Raw genomic sequence first — 17,789 nt, 5'->3', positions numbered from 1 at the left:
CATTTTCCACAGAAAGTACTGTTATAGATAGAGATAATTGTAAGCAGAGATGCAAACAGTTTTTTTTCCCTGTCAGACATTGGGGCCTGCAGGGTACGAAGTTTTTGCCAGACCCATCACATCTCTGCCAGACCTATATTTTCACTCACAAAAATTTATTTTCGTAATATGAAAAAAAAGCCCCCCCTTTTTTCCATTTTACACCACCCCTAGATGTAGAGTATAAAAAGTATTATCAGTTTCACCTCAAGAAATTTTCAATTTATCATGAATAAATGTTAGCAGTTAATAAAAATAAAAAATTCTTACTGTTTATAAATAACAATGAAATATAACTGTTTCCTGTTAAGGGGTTTCCCGAATTTTCCCGCCAAAAAGCACATGGCCTTTAACAATTGTAAACAAAGCATTCAATTTGTGATTATGGATAACAGCTTTAATTAATTGAATTTAGATATAGATATTCAACTTAAGGTACATGCAATGAGGCAATGTTTTTACTATTTTCTGGATTAATACTAATTTGAAAGAAAATTTTAAAAAATAAAATAATCTTTGACATCAAAACAACAAACGATCTGAAATATATTATGAATATTCAGTGACCCATATATTTTTTTAACTCTGCTACGGAGGTCAAAGTTACATCATTTTTTTCAAATCAATGGTGTGTATTCTCTGTTACAACTTATCAACTGCGTTTGATATAAATATTTCAATAAATTAACGGTGTCAAACATACGATTTCAAAACTGAAATTAATTCTGCAAAAGGTTTACTTTTTATTTTTATGGAAGGATAAAGTAATGTCAGGCTATGATATTTATCATTAAAACAGTTTGAACTCCCAATTTCTATTATGTAATCGAAGCCTTGAATGTTGTTCTATCTGATCATGCAACATGGTTGTAAAATCACAATTTTAAAAACAAAATACTCTGCTGGGACTGACAGGGAATTAAGTTTTGGCTGACCCAAGCAGACTAAAATATTGCCAGCCATCAGGTCCTGCACAGCAAAGAGTTTTGCCGGACCTGCATAATTTCTGCCCCTTAGGTCTGACAGGTCCGACGATTAGTTACATCTCTGTGTAAGCAGCAAGAATGTTTAGTAAAGTAAGATCTACAAACACATCACCATCACCAAAACACAATTTTGTCATGAATCCATCTGTGTCTGTTGTTTAATATTCACATAGACCAAGGTGAGCGACACAGGCTCTTTAGAGCCTCTAGTTTGTAGGACAATTTAACTTGTGCATAAGCTCAAAATTTTTGGTCAATCATAATAATTATACACACAAGTACAAATACAAAACTCTGAAATAAAATAAATATAATATTTACAAATGTAAATCACTATAATTTTTGGAATCACTTGCTGAATAAAACAATTATTGAAAGATCTGGGATGATGATATATAGTCTGCTTTGCATTCAATTATTGTAAAGAAGTAAGTTTAGTGAGGGCCATATTTGCCCCTGATTTTAAAGTTAAATGTTACAGGTTAAGCTCCCTTTCAATTTTTATAAATTTCAGATTTTAAGTTTTGGATAAATGGGGTTTTATTCATAAAAAAGGGGGATTTTTAACACTTCAGAATATAACTCAAAAAGGCTTTCACCAATGTCCATGAAACTTTGGTGAATTGTTTATATCTATTGATGTAAGCTCCCTTTCAATTTTTATAAATTTCAGATTTTAAGTGTTGGATTTATGGGGCGTTATTCATAAGCTAGAGGCTCTAAAGAGCCTGTGTCGCTCACCTTGGTCTATGTGAATATTAAACAATAGACACAGATGGATTCTTGAAAAAATTGTGTTTTGGTGATGATGATGTGTTTGTAGATCTTACTTTACTAAACATTCTTGCTGCTTACAATTATCTCTATCTATAACAGTACTTTCTGTGGAAAATGTTATTGAAAATCTTCAAATTTTAAGAAAATTGTTAAAAGTTGACTATGAAGGGCAATAACTCCTTAAGGGGTCAATTGACTATTTTGGTCATACTGACTTATTTTTAGTTCTCACTTTGCTGTACATTATTGCTGTTTACAGTTTATCTCTATCTATAATAATATTCAAGATAATAACAAAAAAACAGCAAAATTTCCTCAAAATTACCAATTCAGGGGCAGCAACCTAACAACCGATTATCTGATTCATCCGAAAATTCCAGGGCAGATTGATCATGACCTGATCAACAATTTTACCCCCATGTCAGATTTGCTCTTAATGCTTTGGTTTTTGAGTTATAAGCCAAAAACTGCATTTTACCCCCATATTCTATTTTTAGCCATGGCGGCCATCTTGGTTTGTTGGATGAGTTACCGGACATATTTTTTTAACTATATACCCCAATGATGATTTTGGTTAAGTTTGGTTAAATTTGGCCCAGTAGTTTCAGAGGAGAAGATTTTTCTAAAAGATTACTAAGATTTACGAAAAATGGTTAAAAATTGACTATAAAGGGCAATAACTCCTAAAGTGGTCAACTGACCATTTTGGTCATGTTGACTTATTTGTAGATCTTACTTTGCTGAACATTATTGCTGTTTACAGTTTATCTCTATCTATAATAATATTCAAGATAATAACCAAAAAGAGCAAAATTTCCTTAAAATTACCATTTCAGGGGAAGCAACCCAACAACGTAATGTCCGATTCATCTTAAAATTTCAGGGCAGATAGATCTTGACCTGATGAACAATTTTACCCGTCAGATTTGCTCCTAAATGCTTTGGTTTTTGAGTTATAAGCCAAAAACTGCATTTTACCCCTATGTTCTATTTTTAGCCATGGTGGCCATCTTGGTTGGTTGGGCGGCGCACCGGACACATTTTTCAAACTAGATACCCCAATGATGATTATGGAAAAGTTTGATTAAATTTGGCCCAGTAGTTTTAGAGAAGAAGAATTTTCTAAAAGATTACTAAGATTTATGAAAAACGGTTTAAATTTGACTACAAAGGGCAATAACTCCTAAAGTGGTCAACTGACCATTTTGGTCATGTTGATTTATTTGTAGATCTTACTTTGCCGAACATTATTGCTGTTTACAGTTTATCTTTATCTATAATAATATTCAAGATAATAACCAAAAACAGCAAAATTTCCTTAAAATTACCATTTCAGGGGCAGCAACCCAACAACAGAATGTCCGATTCATCCGAAAATTTCAGGGCAGATAGATCTTGACCTGATGAACAATATTACCATATACAGATTTGCTCTAAATGCTTTGGTTTTTTGAGTTATAAGCCAAAAACTGCATTTTACCCCTATGTTCTATTTTTAGCCATGACGGCCATCTTGGTTGGTTGACCAGGTCACCGGACACATTTTGTAAACTAGATACTCCAATGATGATTGTGGCCAAGTTTGGTTAAATTTGGCCCAGTAGTTTCAGAGGAGAAGATTTTTGTAAAAGTTAACAACGCCGGACGCCGGACGCCAAGTGATGAGAAAAGCTCACTTGGCCCTTCGGGCCAGGTGAGCTAAAAAAGGGGGATTTTTAACACTTAGGACAATAACTCAAAAAGGCTTTCACCAATGTCCATGAAACTTTGGTGAATTGTTTATATCTATTGATGTAACAAATAATACTTAATAAAATCTGATGAAAACATAAAATTTGTAAAATCTTTAGTTCAATTTAAAACATTAAATTTCTTGTAAAAAATAGGTTCCATGAATGTCATACGTTTGTACTATTATTGAATGGTTGCAAGGATGAAAGCACATTAGCAGTCCCTGAGATACTAACTGTTCCCTGAGACATATATCATTTTATGATAACATTTTTACTATCTAAGCTATGGATAAAAATCAAATACTGTTTTTGCATATAGGATGTTTTACTCTTGTTAAAATTGGTTGCAATTGAAATCAGAAATGATACTTTAGCATTGCAGCTTTTTTATAGAGTTCGGTTTCGGTGGAAGGGTTGAGCGCAATAAAAAATGTTATAAAACATAACTAGTCTACAATAGCACATAATAAGTGAACATTTAGTGACAACATGAAAATCCTAACATGTGACTAAATCTTCCTTAAATGTGAAAGGGTGAAAAAAATAAGGAAATCAAGTCTCCTAAACATTTATCAATATGATCATCTTGTGAATATTCTAAAAAAAAAAAAGGTAATAATCATTATCCACCATATTAAGCACCATTTGAACAACTTTTGCATACATCTTTGTATAATTTAGTATGGATTCCTTACTGTGTTCAACAGAATCTAACTATGAGCAATATACCCCAAGAAAATTCCTTCTTTCAAACTACTATAAAATTTGGAAATCAGCCATAGAATTACTAAAACCCATAATCATATATCACTTTCCTTATATTGCATTGAAGACTTCTATGTTATATGCCAATGTTAATGATATTTGTTTTTTATGCTAAATATTGAAAAGCTGAACTAGGTTTAATCATCAGTGTCTTCTTCACTGTAATCACTGTCCTCATCATCAGAAAAATTCTCATTTTCATTCTCAGAAGAGGCCTCCTCCTCATCAATGACATCTTTATCTTCATCATCAATGCAATCCTTACTTTCATCACCTACTTCCTCATTTAGATCATAACTTTCAGTAAAGTCACTTTCACCATCTTCACTTTCCCTGTTATCTTCTTGCTGCTCCTCATTGTCATTGTAGTCTTTTTGCCATTTTTATACGCCCGTCCTCAATGAAATCCTTACTTTCATCACCTACTTCCTCATTTAGATCATAACTTTCAGTAGAGTCACTTTCACCATCTTCACTTTCCCTGTTATCTTCTTGCTGCTCCTCATTGTCATTTTAGTCTTTTTTGCCATTTTTATACGCCTGTCGTCTTTCAAACAATGGGCGTATCATGCGCTAAAGCGCAGCCCTTTATTGGTTATTATCTTGAATATTATTATACATAGAGATAAACTGTAAACAGCAATAATGTTCAACAAAGTATAATTTACAAATAAGTCAACGTGACCCAAATGGTCAGTTGACCCCTTTAGGAGTTATTGCCTTTTATAGTCAATTTTTAACCATTTTTAGCTCACCTGGCCCGAAGGGCCAAGTGAGCTTTTCTCATCACTTGGCGTCCGTCGTCGTTAACTTTTACAAAAATCTTCTCCTCTGAAACTACTGGGCCAAATCAAACCAAACTTGGCCACAATTATCATTGGGGTATGTAGTTTAAAAAATGTGTGGCGTGACCCGGTCAACCAACCAAGATGGCCGCCACGGCTAAAAATAGAACATAGGGGTAAAATGCAGTTTTTGGCTTATAACTCAAAAACCAAAGCATTTAGAGCAAATCTGACGTGGGGTAAAAATGTTTATCAGGTCAAGATCTATCTGCCCTGAAATTTTGAGATGAATCGGTCAATCGGTTGTTGGGTTGCTGCCCCTGAATTGGTAATTTTGAGGAAATTTTGCTGTTTTTGGTTATTATCTTGAATATTATTATAGATAAAGATAAACTGTAAACAGCAATAATGTTCGGCAAAATAAGATTTACAAATAAGTCAACATGACCAAAATGGTCAATTGACCCCTTTAGGAGTTATTGCCCTTTATAGTCAATTTTTAACCATTTTTCGTAAATCTTGGTCATCTTTTAGAAAAATCTTTTCCTCTGAAACTACTGGGCCAAATTAAACCAAACATGGCCACAATCATCATTCGGGTATCTAGGTTTAAAAATGTGTCCGGTGACCCGGCCAACTAACCAAGATGGCCGCCACGCCTAAAAATAGAATATAGGGGTAAAATGCAGTTTTTGGCTTATAACTCAAAAACCAAAGCATTTAGAGCAAATCTGACATGGGGTAATTTGTTTATCAGGTCAAAAACTATCTGCCCTGAAATTTTCAGATGAATCGTACAACCTGTTGTTGGGTTGCTGCCCCTGAATTGGTTATTTTAAGGAAATTTTACTGTTTTTGGTTATTATCTTGAATATTATTATAGATAGAGATAAACTGTAAACAGCAATAATGTTCAGCAAAGTAAGATTTACAAATAAGTTAACATGACCAAAATGGTCAGTTGACCAATTTAGGAGTTATTGCCCTTTATAGTCAATTTTTAACCATTTTTCGTAAATCTAAGTAATCTTTTACAAAAATCTTCTCCTCTGAAACTACTGGGCCATATCAATCCAGACTTGGCCACAATCCTCATTGGGGTATCTAGTTTAAAAAATGTGTCCGGTGTCCCGGCCAACTAACCAAGATGACCCAAGCCTAAAAATAGAATATAAGGGTAAAATGCAGTTTTTGGCTTATAACTCAAAAACCAAAGCATTTAGAGCAAATCTGACATGGGTGAACAATTTTTATCAGGTCAAGATCTATCTTCCCTGAAATTTTCAAATGAATCAGACAACCTGTTGTTGGGTTGCTACCTTAATTGGTAATTTTAAGGAAATTTTGCTGTTTTTGGTTATTATCTTGAATATTATTACAGATAGAGATAAACTGTAAACAGCAATAATGTACAGCAAAGTAAGACCTAAAAGAAGTCAACATGACCAAAATGGTCAATTGACCCCTTAGGAGTTATTGCCCTTTATATAGTCATTTTTTTTTAACAATTTTCACAAAATTTGTAAAATTTTACTAACATTTTCCACTGTAACTACTTGGTCAAGTTCATTATAGATAGAGATAATTGTCAGCAGCAAGAATGTTCAGTAAAGTCAGATCTACAAACACATCACCATCACCAAACCACAATTTTGTCTTGAATCCATCTGTGTCCTTTGTTTAGTATTCACATAGACCAAGGTGAGCGACACAGGCTCTTTAGAGCCTCTAGTTATAGATAGAGATAAACTGTAAACAGCAATAATGTTCAGCAAAGTAAGATTTACAAATAAGTCAACATGACCGAAATGGTCAATTGACCCCCTAAGGAGTTATTGTCCTTTATAGTCAATTTTTATACGACCGCAAAATTTGAAATTTTTTTCGTCGTATATTGCTATCACGTTGGTGTCGTCGTCTGCGTCGTCGTCGTCGTCGTCCGAATACTTTTAGTTTTCGCACTCTAACTTTAGTAAAAGTGAATGGAAATCTATGAAATTTTAACACAAGGTTTATGACCACAAAAGGAAGGTTGGTATTGATTTTGGGAGTTTTGGTCCCAATATTTTAGGAATTAGGGGCCAAAAAGGGCCCAAATAAGCATTTTCTTAGTTTTCGCACTATAACTTTAGTTTAAGTTAATAGAAATCTATGAAATTTTTGACACAAGGTTTATGACCACAAAAGAACGGTTGGGATTGATTTTGGGAGTTTTGGTTTCAACAGTTTAGGAATTAGGGGCCAAAAAAGGGCCCAAATAAGCATTATTCTTGGTTTTCGCACAATAACTTTAGTTTAAGTTAATAGAAATCAATGAAATTTAAACACAATGTTAATGACTACAAAAGGAAGGTTGGTATTGATTTTGGGAGTTTTGGTCCCAACATAATAAGGGGCCCAAAGGGTCCAAAATTAAACTTTGTTTGATTTCATCAAAATTGAATAATTGGGGTTCTTTGATATGCCGAATCTAACTGTCATGACTGTGTATGTAGATTCTTAACTTTTGGTCCCGTTTTCAAATTGGTCTACATTAAGGTCCAAAGGGTCCAAAATTAAACTTAGTTTGATTTTGACAAAAAATGAATCAGTTAGGTTCTTTGATATGCTGAATCTAAAAATGTACTTAGATTTTTTATTATGAGCCCAGTTTTCAAGTTGGTCCAAATCAGGATCTGAAATTATTATATTAAGTATTGTGCAATAGCAAGTCTTTTCAATTGCACAGTATTGCGCAATGGCAAGAAATATCTAATTGCACAATATTGTGAAATAGCAAATTTTTTTTTAATTAGAGTTATCTTTCTTTGTCCAGAATAGTAAGCAAGAAATATCTAATTGCAAAATATTGTGCAATAGCAAGATTTTTTTTTAATTGGAGTTATCTTTCTTTGTCCAGAATCAACTTAAATCTTTGTTATATACAATATACAATGTATATTCACTTTTTACTACCAACTGATAAATTAAAATAATCTTTACCATTCAGTGATAACAAGCAGTTTTTTTACATCTTAATATTTTATGATGTATTTAAATGAGTAGTTATTGTTGCAAACTCCATTAGAAATTTTAATTGAGATTAGTTTTGGAATAAGGGAAAGGGGGATGTGATTAAAAAAATTGGGTTCAATTTTTCTCATTTGAAATTTCATAAATAAAAAAGAAAATTTCTTCAAACATTTTTTTGAGAGGATTAATATTCAACAGCATAGTGAATTGCTCTAAGAGAAAACAAAAATTTTAAGTTCATTAGAACACATTCATTCTGTGTCAGAAACCTATGCTGTGTCAACTATTTAATTACAATCCAAATTTAGAGCTGAATCCAGCTTGAATGTTGTGTCCATACTTGCCCCAACCGTTCAGGGTTCAACATCTGTGGTCGTATAAAGCTACTCCCTGCGGAGCATCTGGTTAACAATTATCATCAAATTTTTATATTTTTATTCACATTTTCCACTGAAACTACTCGACCAAGTTCATTATAGATAGAGATAATTGTAAGCAGCAAGACTGTTTAGTAAAGTAAGATGTACAAACACATCACAATCACCAAAACACAATTTTGTCATGAATCCATCTGCTTCCTTTGTTTAATATTCACATAGACCAAGGTGAGCGACACAGGCTCTTTAGAGCCTTTAGATATAGATAGAGATAAACTGTAAATAGCAATAATGTTCAGCAAAGTAAGATCCACAAATAAGTCAACGTGACCAAAAAGGTCAGTTGACCCCTTAAGGAGTTATTGCCCTTTAAAGTCAATTTTTAATTATTTTGTAAATTTTGTAAATTTTTGTAAATTTTAGCAAAATATTTTCCTCTTTTACTAATGGGCCAAGTTCATTATAAATTGAAATAATTGTAAGAAGCGAGAATGTTCAGTTAAGTAAGATCTACAAACACATCACCATCACCAAAACACATTTTTTTCATGAATCCATCTGTGTCCTTTGTTTTATATGCACAAAGACCAAGGTGAGCGACACGAGCTCTTAAGAGCCTCTAGTTTATGGTTGGATCCGCCCCTGTCATCTGTGTCCATAGGGACACAGTCCCCATTTATTTTCTATAGTACTAGATAATAAATTTTGCACCTTTTTTGGAAAGTGCAAATTTAAACGCGCACTTACTGTCAAATTCATGTTCACCGATTTGTCTCAAATTCTCATATTTGTTTTGTATCAATGTTAAACATTTATCCAAATTATAAAAATTATAAAATAAACCATTTACAGGGCATGATAATATGTAGCTTCGTTTCGTGTATATTTAACCGGATTTTTGTGACAAAAATGTCGGTTATTGATTTGGGGATGTACGGCGGGTGGGCGATCGGGCGGTCGGACGAGCGGGCGGCAATCAAATGTTGTCCGTGCATTAACTCATTAACCGTTCAACCAAAGCTTTTAAAATTTTAATATGTTGTTACTGACAACTAAATGAAGGTCAAGTAATGGCGATTTTGACTTTTACCGTTCAGGAGTTATGGTTCTTGAAAGATTGAAAAATGGAGTTTCCAGTGGTGTCCATGCATTTATGCATGAACTGTTCTACCTAAGCTTCCCAAATTTTAATATGTTGTTACTGATGACAAAATGGAGGTCAAGTTTAATAATGACGATTTTGACTTTTACCGTTCAGGAGTTATGGTTTTCCAGTCGTGTCCATGCATTTACGCATGAACTGTTCTACCAAAGCTTCCCAAATTTTAATATGTCGTTATTGATGACAAAATGGAGGTCACGTTCAATAATGACATTTTGACTTTTACAGTTCAGGAGTTATGGTTCTTGAAAGATTGAAAAATGGAGTTTTCAGTCGTGTCCGTGCATTTACGCATGAACTGTTCTACCAAAGCTTCCCAAATTTTAATATATTGTTACTGATGACAAAATGAGGGGGGATAGGAGGTGTCCTGATCCCGAAATCCCGGGCTTAATAACACGAAAATCCTGAAATCTCGAATTTAAATAATGTAAATCCCGACGTCCCAAAATCCGAATTTAAGAATTCCCGGATCCCGAAAAGGGTCAATCCCGAAATCCCGAGCTTAAAAACACCGGATCCCGGAGTCCCGATCCTATCCCCCCTCCAAAATGGAGGTCAAGTTCAATAATGACGATTTTGACTTTTACCGTTCAGGAGTTATGGTTCTTGAAAGATTGAAAAATGGTGTTTCTAGTCGTGTCCGTGCATTTTCTAATAAAAACCATTCAACCAAAGCTTTTGAAATTTTTATATATTGTTACTGATGACAAAATAGAGGTCAAGTTCAATAATGACGATTTTGACTTTTACCGTTCAGGAGTTAAGGTTCTTGAAAGATCGTAAAATGGCGTTTCCATTCACGTTGTTGCATTTACTAATGAACCATTCAATCTAAGCTTTTCAAATTTTAATATGTTGATACTGACTGCAAAATGGAGGTCAAATTTGATATTGACGATTTTCACTTTCAGCATTCATCAGTTATGGTTCTTGTAATATTGCCAGGACACAAATAAATGTTAAAAAATCCGGTTTGCTGTCGTTGTGACAGCCTCTTGTTTAGTCTAAACGCCATTCAATTAACTGTTGAGATGACCTCCTGAATACCACTAATGCCCATATAAGCAATATAAACATAAATATAGATATAAATAGATAGCAGAACTAGTGCAATTGGAAACATTTAGGTATATTTAATTTCATTTATAGATTAAAAATATATGTTAATTATCATTTTTACTTGTATAAGAATGATTTTTTGGGGATCGAATCAGTCAATCAAATGATTTACCTTTGTTCCACTTTCAATGTTGGCATTCTTTAACCTTTAGTAATCAAACACTCACACAATTCATGTATTATCCATCACTAGATAAGGGGTTAAATTGAATTTCACATGAATACATATTCAATGAGGTCAAATTAATCACTTTAGCTTGCAAGTGAACAATTCATCATCAATGTTTCATTGCTTATTTTGACAAAATTGGACCATACTGGCTGCTAAAAGCGAACTGTTATTCCAATATTTCACTTTCATTAATGTTTGAACAAAAAAAATCATATTTTATATTTTTTATGTATCTTGTACCTAGTGTCCCTTTAACAAAGACTAAAAGGGGGAAATCAATGGTGGTATTACACCTATGATCACTGTACAATAGTAAGATCTTTCCACTTTTCCATGGAAAGACTTTTGATTTTGTTCTGATTAATTTTTATGCCCCCACAGTAGCGGCAGGGACATTTAGTTTTACCCTTGTACTTATGTATGTACATCCTTCCGTACGCAAGTCCCATAAGTGGTTTCTGTTTTCTAACTAAAGGGTACCTCAACCAAATGTAATGAATCTTTTACACAATGATTATTACCTTTCAACACAGATCAAGTTTATCATCTTCTTTTTGTAGGAACTTTATCATCCTCTAATTGTAGGTAGTTTATCATTTTCTTTTTGTAGGAACTTTATCATCCTCTAATTGTAGGTATATTATCATCTTCTTTTTGTAGGAACTTTATCATCCTCTAATTGTAGGTAGTTTATCGTCTTATTTTTGTAGGAACTTTATCATTCTAATTGTAGGTAGTTTATCATCTTCAGAGCCCTTGGTATTAGTAGAAGGTTTCAAATTTGAGTCAACAGAAAGACCTTCACCGTAAGTAGATAGAAGATAGATTGTTTTATTTAAGAAATAATTGATGCAAGCTATACTTTATTTTTTTGTAGTTTTAACATGGGTAGGCATTATATTCATGATTGTTTTTGCCCAGCTATAGTGAAGGCTAAAATAACACGAATATAATGCCTACCCATGTTAAAACTACAGTAAAGTATAGCTTGCATCAATTATTTCAATTTTGATTTGGACATTTAAGGTAATTTCTATGTCCGATGTTTATAAGAGTAGAGCGTTTGTGTAGGCTCTTCCGGGAATCTCCCTTTTTGTTCGTAAACAAGCAAACGACTGGCAATGTGATTTTTCAGAGGGAGGAGTTTTTAACAGCCAGCATGACAGTTGGTGTATCTAGGTCAAATATGTCAATTTGGAATTGCAACACATTACAGTCATAATAAATGAATTAGTAACAACATGTGCATCATTTAAGAGTTTGGAAGTGTTTTAAGTTAATGAAATATATTAATTGCATGCCAATTTGATAAAATTCATTATTCTGCAGTAGTTAATATACACATGAGCAAACAAATTTTATTGGATTTAGAGCATGGGTTTATTTACAAAGCGAAAGAAGTCATATTAGAATTATCAATAATTTTAGGTGCAGAAACAAATGAGATCGCAACCTAATATACCATAGGCCAATATAAAATAATACTAAGAGGTCACCATTTATAATCATCCAAGATGTAAAAGACAGAAATGTAATAGAATATATTAATTGGTCAGGTTTAAACTTGAATTGAAAAGAGAAGCCTACAGTTGGTCATTTTAAACTTGAATAACAAAAGTGATTTAATGTTGGTCATGGTGAAACTTGAATAAAGATGCTGATTTAATGTTGGTCAGGTTTAAACTTGAATAACGAAAGTGGTTTAATGTTGGTCAGGTTTAAAATAAAATGAAGAAAGTGGTCTAATGTTTGTTATTTTTGAATTTGAATAACAAAAGTGGTTTAATGTTGGTCATGTTTTAACTTAAACAAAGAAAGTGTTCTAATGTTGTTCATGTTTAAACTTGAATAAAGTGGTCTTATGTTGGTCATGTTTAAAATGAAATGAAGAAAGAGGTTTAATTTTTGTCATGATTTAACTAAAATGCAGAGAGTGGTTTAATGTTGGTCATTCTTAAACTTGAATAAAGATGCTGGTTTAATGTTACTCATGTTTAAACTTGAATAAAGAGAGTGGTTTAATGTTGGTTATGTTTAAACTTGAATAAAGAGAGTGGTTAAATGTTACCCTTGTTTAAACTTGAATAAAGATAGTGGTTTAATGTTACTCGTGTTTAAACTTCAATAAAGAGAGTGGTTTAATGGTGGTCATGTTATAACCTAAATGCAGAAAGTGGTTTAATGTTAATCATGTTTAAACTTGAATAAAGAGAGTGGTTTAATGTTGGTCATGTTTTAACTTAAATGCAGAGAGTGGATTAATGTTGGTAATGTTTAAACTTGAATAAAGAGAGTGGTTTAATGCTCGTCAGGTTTTAACTGAATTGTAGAGAGTGGTTTAATGTAACTTGTGTTTAAACTAAAAAAAAAGAGAATCGTTTTATGTTGGTCATGTTTAAACTTGAATTTAGAGAGTGGTTTAATGATGGTCATGTTTTAACCTAAATACAGAGAGTGGTTTAATGTTGGTCATGTTTAAACTTGAATAAAGAGAGTGGTTTAGTGTTTAAACTTGAATAAAGACAGTGGTTTAATGTTGGTCATGTTTAAACTTGAAAAAAGAGAGTGGTTTAATGTTAGTCATGTTTAAACCTAAATGCAGAGAGTGGTTAAATGTTACTAATGTTTAAACTTGAATAAAGATACTGGTTTAATGATGGTCATGTTTAAACTTGAATGCAGAGAGTGGTTTAATGTTGGTAATAGTTAAACTTGAATAAAGAGAGTGGTTTAATGTTGGTCAGGTTTTAGCTTAAATGCAGAGAGTGGTTTAATGTTACTTATGTTTAAACTTGAATAAAGAGAATGGTTTTATGTTGGTAATGTTTAAACTTGAATTAAGAGAGTGGTTTAATGTTGGTCATGTTTAAACCTAAATGCAGAGAGTGGTTTAATGTTGGTCATGTTTAAACTTGAATAAAGAGAGTGATATAATGTCACTCATGTTTAAACTGGAATAAAGAGAGTGGTTTAATGATGGTCATGTTTTAACCTTAATGTAGAGAGTGGTTTAATGTTGCTTATGTTTAAACTTGAATAAAGAGAGTGGTTTAGTCATGTTTTAACCTAAATGGAGAATATGGTTTAATGTTGGTAATGTTTAAACTTGAATAAAGAGAGTGGTTTAATGTCACTAATGTTTAAACTTGAATAAAGAGAGTGGTTTAATGTCACTAATGTTTAAACTTGAATAAAGAGAGTGGTTTAATGATGGTCATGTTTTAACCTAAATGCAGAGAGTGGTTTAATGTCACTCATGTTTAAACTTGAATAAAGAGAGTGGTTTTATGTTGGTCATGTTTTAACTTAAATGCAGAGAGTGGTTTAATGTTGGTTATAGTTAAACTTGAATAAACAGAGTGGTTTAATGTTGGTCAGGTTTTAGCTGAGTGGTTTAATGTTACTTATGTTTAAACTTGAATAAAGAGAGGGGTTTAATGTTGGTCATGTTTTAACCTAAATGCAGAGAGTGGTTTAATGTCACTCATGTTTAAACTTGAATAAAGAGAGTGGTTTAATGAGGGTCATATTTTAACCTAAATGCAGAGAGTGGTTTAATGTTGGTAATAGTTAAACTTGAATAAAGAGAGTGGTTTAATGTTGGTCAGGGTTTAGCTTAAAAGCAGAGAGTGGTTTAATGTTACTTATGTTTAAACTTGAATAAAGAGAGTGGTTTTATGTTGGTAATGTTTTAACTTAAATGCAGAGAGTGGATTAATGTTGGTAATGTTTAAACTTGAATAAAGAGAGTGGTTTAATGCTCGTCAGGTTTTAACTTAATTGTAGAGAGTGGTTTAATGTTACTTGTGTTTAAACTAAAAAAAAAGAGAATGGTTTTATGTTGGTCATGTTTAAACTTGAATTTAGAGAGTGGTTTACTGATGGTCATGTTTTAACCTAAATACAGAGAGTGGTTTAATGTTGGTCATGTTTAAACTTGAATAAATAGAGTGGTTTAGTGTTTAAACTTGAATAAAGACAGTGGTTTAATGTTGGTCATGTTTAAGCTTGAAAAAAGAGAGTGGTTTAATGTTAGTCATGTTTAAACCTAAATGCAGAGAGTGGTTAAATGTTACTAATGTTTAAACTTGAATAAAGATACTGGTTTAATGATGGTCATGTTTAAACTTGAATGCAGAGAGTGGTTTAATGTTGGTAATAGTCAAACTTGAATTAAGAGAGTGGTTTAATGTTGGTCAGGTTTTAGCTTAAATGCAGAGAGTGGTTTAATGTTACTTATGTTTAAACTTGAATAAAGAGAATGGTTTTATGTTGGTAATGTTTAAACTTGAATTAAGAGAGTGGTTTAATATTGGTCATGTTTTAACCTAAACGCAGAGAGTGGTTTAATGTTCTTTCATGTTTAAACTTGAATAAAGAGAGTGATATAATGTCACTCATGTTTAAACTGGAATAAAGAGAGTGGTTTAATGATGGTCATGTTTTAACCTAAATGTAGAGAGTGGTTTAATGTTGCTTATGTTTAAACTTGAATAAAGAGAGTGGTTTAATGTCACTCATGTTTAAACTGGAATAAAGAGAGTGGTTTAATGATGGTCATGTTTTAACCTAAATGTAGAGAGTGGTTTAATGTTGCTTATGTTTAAACTTGAATAAAGAGAGTGGTTTAATGTCACTCATGTTTAAACTTGAATAAAGAGAGGGGTTTAATGTTGGTCATGTTTAAACTAAATGCAGAGAGTGGTTTAATGTCACTCATGTTTAAACTTGAATAAAGAGAGTGGTTTAATGAGGGTCATGTTTTAACCTAAATGCAGAGAGTGGTTTAATGTTGGTCATGTTTTAACTTGAATGCAGAGAGTGGTTTAATGTTGGTAATAGTTAAACTTGAATAAAGAGAGTGGTTTAATGTTGGTCAGGGTTTGCTTAAAAGCAGAGAGTGGGTTAATGTTACTTATGTTTAAATTTGAATAAAGAGAGTGGTTTTATGTTGGTAATGTTTAAACTTAAATAAAGAGAGTGGTTTAATGTTGGTCATGTTAAAACTTGAATGCAGAGAGTGGTTTAATGTTGGTAATAGTTAAACTTGAATAAAGAGAGTGGTTTAATGTGGGTCAGGGTTTAGCTTAAAAGCAGAGAGTGGTTTAATGTTACTTATGTTTAAACTTGAATAAAGAGAGTGGTTTTATGTTGGTAATGTTTAAACTTTAATAAAGAGAGTGGTTTAATGTTGGTCATGTTAAAACTTGAATAAAGAGAGTGGTTTAATGTTGGTCATGTATAAAATATAATAAAGTGGCCTGCAGTTGATCAGGTTTAACTGGAATAAACATAATGTCAAGTTTAACTTGAATAAAAAAAAAAATGGCCTACAACTTTTATGTTGTCTACCAAAATCACTTTTAGTTGGTCCAGTTTAATTTGAATAAAGAAATAAACAGATCAAAAGCAATGCTTAGTATAACTGAAAATGAGAAGGGTAACTCAGAAAAATATCAAACACCAAAGATACTAAGAATGTCAAGATCAAATCAATGTTCTTTTTGGCCCACACAGATTGAATTAGACATGTTTAAAGTGTTTTAATCAAAGCATAAAATTACTAAGAATTTTAATTTTCTGCAAATAAAAAAAAAAGTTGTTTATGCCCCGGCCGTTGTGGAGGGGGCATAAAGTTTTACCATTGTCTTTATGTATGTACGTATATCCCAAAATTAGTTTCCGTTTCTTACTTTAGTTTGCTTCAACCAAATTTTATGAAACTCATACACAAAGCTTATTACCACAAAACACAAATCAAATTTGAATTTAGGGAACATCACATTTACCGTTCTAGAGTTATGCCCCATTATTAATGGAATAATTGCTGAATTTTTTGTTTCTGTTCACTTTAGTTTGCCTCAACCAAATGTGTTGAAACTTATACACAATGCTTTATGACCACAAAACACAGATCAAGGTTAAAATTTTGGAGGTTCACTTTTACAGTTCTGGAGTTCTGCCCCTTTACAAATGGAACTGTTCTTTAACTTTAGTTTGCCTTAACCTAATCTTTTGAAACTTGTACACAATGCTTATTACCACAAAACTCCGAAAAACAAATTTGGATAGCGTTTCTTTTACAGTTCTTGAGTTAAGTCCCTGATTAACATTATTATGCAGCCAGGGCATCATTTTTGTCCAATGGACACATTCTCCATTTATTTTTAAGTATGACAAAGGGTAAATAAAGTTATTGTAGTCTCTTGTACATACTTTATCTAATTTGATAATCATATGGATTTAATTTACTTTCTTTAAATCAGATCAAAGAAGTTGAAATCAGTGATAGCACCACCAATCATCTCACCACCTTGTGTGCCAAAGTCTAAAACAGTTACACAGTGCTTTACTACTGCTTTTAAATGTTATGAACTGTTATATTCAACAGCTGAGTTACAGAGAGGTAAATGTTATGAACTGTTATATTCAACAGCTGAGTTACAGAGAGGTAAATGTTATGAACTGTTATATTCAACAGCTGAGTTACAGAGAGGTAAATGTTATGAACTGTTATATTCAACAGCTGAGTTACAGAGAGGTAAATGTTATGAACTGTTATATTCAACAGCTGAGTTACAGAGAGGTAAATGTTATGAACTGTTGTATTTATTAATTAAGTGTTGTATTTGATTGACAAGATACAAAGAGATTAATTTGATGAAGTGTTGTATTTAACTGACCCGATACAGAGAGGTAAATTTATTTGAAATGTTGTATTTATCTGACCAGATACAAATAGGTAAATTTGATAGAAATGTTGCATTTAACTGACCAGATAAACAGGGGTAAATTTTATGAAGTGTTGCATTTATCTGACCAAATACAGAGAGGTAAATTTGATGAAATGTTGTATTTA

General features: G+C 32.4%; 1 protein-coding gene across 1 annotated transcript in view; it reads left to right on the top strand.

Annotated features, from left to right (window-relative positions):
• Positions 1-17,789, top strand: part of LOC139488815 (integrator complex subunit 10-like) — a 195,579-nt gene that overhangs the window by 105,087 nt on the left and 72,703 nt on the right. The window contains exons 9-10 of the mRNA XM_071274746.1: positions 11,664-11,736; positions 17,197-17,336. Of these exons, the coding sequence (XP_071130847.1) occupies positions 11,664-11,736; positions 17,197-17,336 (213 nt within the window). The remainder of the gene's footprint in view (positions 1-11,663; positions 11,737-17,196; positions 17,337-17,789) is intronic.

The sequence above is a fragment of the Mytilus edulis genome, chromosome 9 (genome assembly GCF_963676685.1).
Source record: "Mytilus edulis chromosome 9, xbMytEdul2.2, whole genome shotgun sequence".
Classification (NCBI taxonomy): Eukaryota; Metazoa; Mollusca; class Bivalvia; order Mytilida; family Mytilidae; genus Mytilus; species Mytilus edulis.
Note: the sequence above shows the minus strand (reverse complement) of the source record. Positions and strands in the feature narration are given on the sequence as shown.